This window comes from Scylla paramamosain, chromosome 17, assembly GCF_035594125.1.
Source record: "Scylla paramamosain isolate STU-SP2022 chromosome 17, ASM3559412v1, whole genome shotgun sequence".
In the NCBI taxonomy this organism is placed as follows: Eukaryota; Metazoa; Arthropoda; class Malacostraca; order Decapoda; family Portunidae; genus Scylla; species Scylla paramamosain.
In genome coordinates, this window is record NC_087167.1 from 15,061,488 (window position 1) to 15,067,500 (window position 6,013).

The 6,013-nt window shown below is 41.3% G+C and overlaps 1 protein-coding gene across 7 annotated transcripts in view; it reads left to right on the forward strand.

Annotated features, from left to right (window-relative positions):
- Positions 1–1,797: 1,797 nt before the first annotated feature.
- LOC135108505 (uncharacterized) overlaps positions 1,798–6,013 on the forward strand; it is a 10,086-nt gene continuing 5,870 nt past the window's right edge. For 3 of the 7 annotated variants that reach the window (XR_010272313.1, XR_010272312.1, XM_064019597.1), the window contains exons 1-3: positions 1,798–1,936; positions 3,474–3,710; positions 3,922–4,038. Coding sequence is in view for 5 of the 7 variants with exons in the window: in XM_064019597.1 (XP_063875667.1) it covers positions 3,949–4,038 (90 nt within the window). In the remaining 2 variants the exon portion in view is untranslated. Of the gene's footprint in view, positions 1,937–3,473; positions 3,751–3,921; positions 4,039–6,013 lie in introns of all 7 variants that reach the window. The other 4 variants (XM_064019596.1, XM_064019598.1, XM_064019599.1 and 1 more) reach the window with 4 other exon arrangements.

Below are 6,013 nucleotides of genomic sequence, written 5' to 3' on the forward strand. Positions count from 1 at the left end.
CACGCTGGCTCAGGGCGACGTGGCGGTTCTGGAGAGCGGCGTAGACTACAGCATGAAAGGAATGAGTCCCAAGCTAATATCCTTGCCCTGTGACTACCCATTGCTTACCTGTCGACTCACCTGCCATGAAGTACGCCAATATGTAGATTCACAGGGGAGAGGAGTGAGGACTTCAGTACTCAGGTAGTGCTGAAGTGGCTGGTTAGGTTGTTGAATGAGTGCTGGGAACAAAGATAAACAGTCTACGAGATAATTGGTGTTTATAATGTACGTTCATTATACAGTAAAAGTGTCGTGTGTAATACAGATAAAAAGGAATAATATAAGTATCCAGAAGAAAGGTATCAGATATCTTGGGATGAAATTATATGCAAAAGATGTTCAGGAGATGAGTACAGTACATGTTTGTATTTGATGTACTTAATAGATATGTAAAAAAAAAAAAGAATTGTGTGTGTGTGTGTGTGTGTGTGTGTGTGTGTGTGTGTGTGTGTGTGTGTGTGTGTGTGTGTGTGTGTGTGTGTGCGTGTTTACATATTCTTACGAAAGTAAAAAAAAAAAAAAGTAAAGTTATGCTGGTCCTGTGTGGACGTAGCCTGTTTAAAAATCAATGCTATGTATTAACTCGCTGGTTCAGTCTGGCCAGCCTCTGATCTTGACCCAAACCAGCAAACAACACAGTCCGGTCTACTATCCTTAGTTGTCCGTCCTCCCCTCCACGGGTGCTTGGTAAATTACTGCCTACGGAGGTAATTGCAGAAACCCCGCTGATACCATTGCCCTTTTCCAAGAGTGAGCTGCTAGAGGATGACGAAGTTTATAGAACTGAGCTATGTGACTACGATCCCATAGCGTTTGTTTGTTGGGGCGACCACTGTTTGTATGACTAATGCATAAATGCCGTCTTTCTATGCCCATGTCCTTGCCAGGATAATCTAAAACAACAATCATCCCAAAAGAGTTTGTTTTCTTTAACCTTTCTTTATTTAGCGTGATGGAATTATGTTTATAGACTCCGTGCAGTTGATGAAGGATGCATATATGGCGTGATATGGTTATATATATCTGGAAAAAAAAATAATAGGGGATCAAATCGAACAACCAAAGGTGTGCTTTCGCTGTGCAGCAAAAAGGCGTGTTGATTTGGTTATGAATAATATTAAGGTGGATATGCATTTTGTATGTGCTTGTCTGCCTGTATGTTTGTGAATGTATGTGTGTTAATTAGTCAACCAGTCATTCAGTGGTTGCCTATTCGTGTGTGTGTGTGTGTGTGTGTGTGCTTGACTGATTACTTCTCTCTCTCTCTCTCTCTCTCTCTCTCTCTCTCTCTCTCTCTCTCTCTCTCTGATGAAACAATTAATCATGTAGCTGTAAATGAACTATTTTTTTTGACTTGTTACGACTGATAATTTCTCAGGTTCATCTCTTCTTAAGCAAAACTTAGATGATAGCGCCCCACTGCCCGAATACATTATCTTAATTTGGTAAGATCCTTACAATACTTCTAGTTCATTTTGATTGCAGGAATTTGCTCTTACGTAACTTGACAGGCAGACGAATACTGAATTATGTTTCGAATCTTTCTCTCTCATTCGGCAGTTATAGAGTATTATCAACAACAGTCAAATGCTCGTTTAGATCCATTCACAATAAATAATGTCAGATTCGTGGATACTGCATAAATTTCCTCGGTAACACAATCATTATGCTATGTACGAAATCATACTCAATTTAAAACAAGTGAATTAAACTGGAATCACTGTTTCAGATCTCCGTGTCGAGACACCACTGGATCACGTTTGGCAGAGGACGCCACGACCCCGCAGTGGGAGGACGTGGGATTGCGACTCTCATCTAGTTAACTGCCCTGATTTTTTTTTTTTTTTTAGCTTATCACGCTGTACGGGCTGCGTTGGACTTGGAATGGATCCACGTAAGTTGTTATTTTTATTATTGCTATCCCTCGTACGTATTTTTCATATATTTACTTGTTTAATGGAGTTCTGGGATGGAGTTCTGGGATGGTCAACTGTGTACATGTAGCAGTTCTACTTAAAAATCAAACTTGCAACTTTTCTGTCCGAGTAGCTAAGTCTCTCTCTCTCTCTCTCTCTCTCTCTCTCTCTCTCTCTCTCTCTCTCTCTCTCTCTCTCTCTCTCTCTCTCTCTCTCTCTCTCTCTCTCTCTCTCTCCTTTTCCAGAAATCCGACTTTCCATTGTCCAGTTCGTAGTGAATACTATAACTTTATCTCTTCCGCTTTCTCTTCACTCAAACATTCCTCTTTCTGTTCTTTCACCTTTTTCCCCCTCCTCCTCCTCCGATAATCGCATGTAGCCTTGGGAAAAACGTGGTGCCGCGCCAAGAAAATACTTGATCCATTGTGTTAGTTTGGTGTGGGCTGGCATAGGACAGCGACGGTGGATAAGGTTTGAGGAGGAGGAGGAATACAAAAGGAGGAAGAGGAAGAAGAGAAGGGGAGGCGAAAAATGAGAAGAAAAAGAAAAAAAAAAGTGATTAGAAAAAAAGATGGTGAGAGTTTTATATGTAACAAGTGAAAGGCATCCACCACCTCCCTCTGTCTCCCTTTTCCCCATAACCTATATAGACTCGTCCATTTGAGGTTCATTTATCTCTCGCAGAGGGTGCAATTCCCCGAGTCACCGGTGGGCCAGCAGGACACACTGGACTAGTTGATGATGCATCGTGGTGCGCGGCGGCAGGCTCCCATACATGACTGCTCGCTAGTTGTTTTATAGCCGATAACTTTTCATGGGACAGGAATGTAGGAATTTTTGTTATTCACTCTACGTAAGTCTCGACTATGGCGCGTTCAGTAGTGGCGCTTTATACAGAAATTCGACCTTAACAGTGTGAAAATGAGACGGACGCAGGGATCTTAGTAATACGTATGTTCTAGCTAGTCATCATGCGGTAATTGATCTGATATATTTTTGCTGCTCGTGTAAATATTTATAAATAGTAATTTAAGCTTCACTTGTCTTTGTTTGGCATCTCATTGTCTGAATACCAGTCGAATAGCATATAGTAGTATGGAAAGGATTATGTAGTTTGATTTAACAGCTCTCAAATACAGTGGGGGATGAATGGAACAGACCTAGTTATCTGGTTGTTAGTGTTAGGCATTAGATAACTTTGAAGAAGATTTGATAATTTTATGAATGAAGATAAGAGGAAATGTATAGGTACGTTTCATGCTGGGACTGTCACGTGTAGGTCTGACGCCTTCTTGTGGTTTTCCTTATTTCCTCTTCTTAAAACGGCAGCAAACTCCTTTATATCGTTTGTCAGCTAACTACTAACCCTCTCATTGGCTGGTTATCAGGCATCATGAACAGCCATCGAACACTGTGCCGTTCAGATACATTTACACTAAATAATGTATACAACATGATAATATTGAATTTATGAATGCTATTTTGATATGAATAAAACTAGGGTCACTGTTTCAGAGTTCTGGGTCAGAGACAGCAGTGGAAGACGCGCGCAGTCCGCAGTGGAAGCCCTGACGCCACTCCAGGACGACTTGTTTCCGTCTCCCTAAGTTTTGTCGGTGGTGATTTTGCGTTTCCTTCCCCCGTGCTACCACTGACTTCGCAGGGCGTGTATTGGACGTTGGCAACTTCTCATGGTCGCTATTGTTACCCTTGAGCATCGGGGAATTTTTCTTATTCAATGTGTTTTAAAGTGTAAATACATCAGGATAGAAGGAAGTATTATTCTGAAATGGTACGCTAGTGAGATGGATATAAAAATAATGCAGGAAATGTGAAAAAAAAGATCGTCTCTCTCTCTCTCTCTCTCTCTCTCTCTCTCTCTCTAGTTTTACTTTTTAAGTGATATACTTTTACTGTTTCTAACTACTTGAACTTTTAAAGTAAGACGGGGTTACTGTTTCAGAGGTACGGATTGAGAGGCTGCCACAGCATGCGTGGCAGTGCAAGCAGCGACAACTCTCCCAGACGATACGGTGATGTCACGGGACGACATCGCGCCCTTCCCCTTCCTTGGAGTGTGGTGAGTTTTTTTTACGGCTATTTTTTTTTTCATCGTGTTTTAATTATGTTTATGCACGAGAGCAGAAATATTCGTTTGTCAGTAGAGGTTGATGCTTTGTAGCTTTTCGTGGTGTGATATTGACTCCACAGTTACATGTATTTTATCTGCCTGACGCCGTTTTATGTAAGAGATACCGGCCAAGGGTTACAAAAATTATAAGAAAGGCCCACTGAGGTGCCAGTCCGTACAGGAAAAGAGCTAAAAGGATCATCCATAGTTGCAGAAGTGTCTTGAAACCTCTTCCTTTAAAGAATTCATAGATAAGGGAAATACAGAAGAGTTTACCAATAAAAAGGATAAAAGATTGAGAATACTGGTTAACAATTGAACTAGCGAGGTGGAGAGAATAAAAGTGAAAGTGCAGCAAAGCCGTAGGAGGAGGCGAGGCATGTAGTAAGATGAAGAAATGTGCCTCGCTTGTGTGTTCCTTAGGCGTCTGTTAGCATTGGTGCGCCTACTTGAGTTTCTAGTGCTTTTACTAAATGTACTAGTTAAATTTCACATTACTTCTGCGTGGCGCGAGTAGTGCAAATGAGGTGAATGAGTGATATAAGCAATCGGGGAAGAAATTAGTGTCGCAGCTAGGTTATTACATGAGGTTAGGGTAATCACCCTTTAGGCACCCTAGGGTCTATACCCTGCACCAAAGAAGTTATTATGTGAGATTAAAGTAATAAGCCTGTGGGCAGATTACGTGAGGTTTGGTTGATAGCCTTGCGGGGAATGCTGAAGGGAAAGGGGAGTGGAATGAGGTGCGGTAATTGTATATAATAACTAGAGTGCACCGCTCTGACAAAGTCCCGACTCCTTGCCAGAGAAAGAGCCTGTCTGTCCCATGAATTGGAGAAATTATATAAAATTGAACAAACTTCACATACGCAGAACAGCGAGTATGGTATCTAATCATCCATACGGTGACTGTTTCCTGGACTTATTAACTGTGCGGCACACAGCGAGACGGGAAACCCTGATGACTTTGTTGTTTATTTGTTACCTCTTGCATTCTTGTGTAGCGAATTCAGTGGCCAGCTACGTCTATACCAACCCTTTTGTTCTCATTTGAATTACAGTACTGTTATGAACACGAACTTGATTTTATCGTTTAGTAGTTTCGTCCCTAGCATTCCTGTATTGTGATCACAGTGGCCAGCGACGGGCACAATACTGAGGTGTCCCAAGGGATGAGGGGGACTGCTTTTTTGATCGGCGGCTCACATGAACAAATATACATGGATTTTCAAGCGGAAAGCAATGTTTTCAGTTGTCACAGAATGGGCTGCGGAACTGTACGTTTTAGGACAATAGACAATATATATGAATTGTATAAACAATAAAAAGTACTACGTGTTTCTGGATTTAAATATTATTATACGAGTAAGTGACATAAGTTGGATCATTGTGTGTGTGTACACGTGCGTGCTTGCGTGTTATGTGAAAATCTACAACAGTATAATAGGCATGTAAATTATCGGCGCAGTCAATTACTAATATTTTATTGAAGGCTACTATACACAATTCTCCTCATGCTGAGATAGTAATTTCAAGACCAATAAGTACTGCACGGAGGACACCTGCTCCTCTATAATTTTCATGCCTGCCGTCTTCCCAGGAGTGTTGCTGCTTGGGTGTCTTGCTATTGACTGTCTTCAATTTGCTTCTCATTAAGGAGCTGATTCAAGGAAGTGAAGCTTTCAATACTTCGCTCGTAAATATCCTGTTTCGTGACTGCAGTTCCTGGAGTGTTTCTGTTGAATAAGATTTGCATATATCTGTTATCACAATAGATAATCGTTTTCATATTTAGGTTAACCTGAAGATTCTCTTCAGCGAAAAAAACAGTTGAGATATCACTAAAACTGGTTAAAAACAGTGAGCGCGCGAGTGCATTAACACACACACACCCCAACACACACACACCCCAACACACACACAC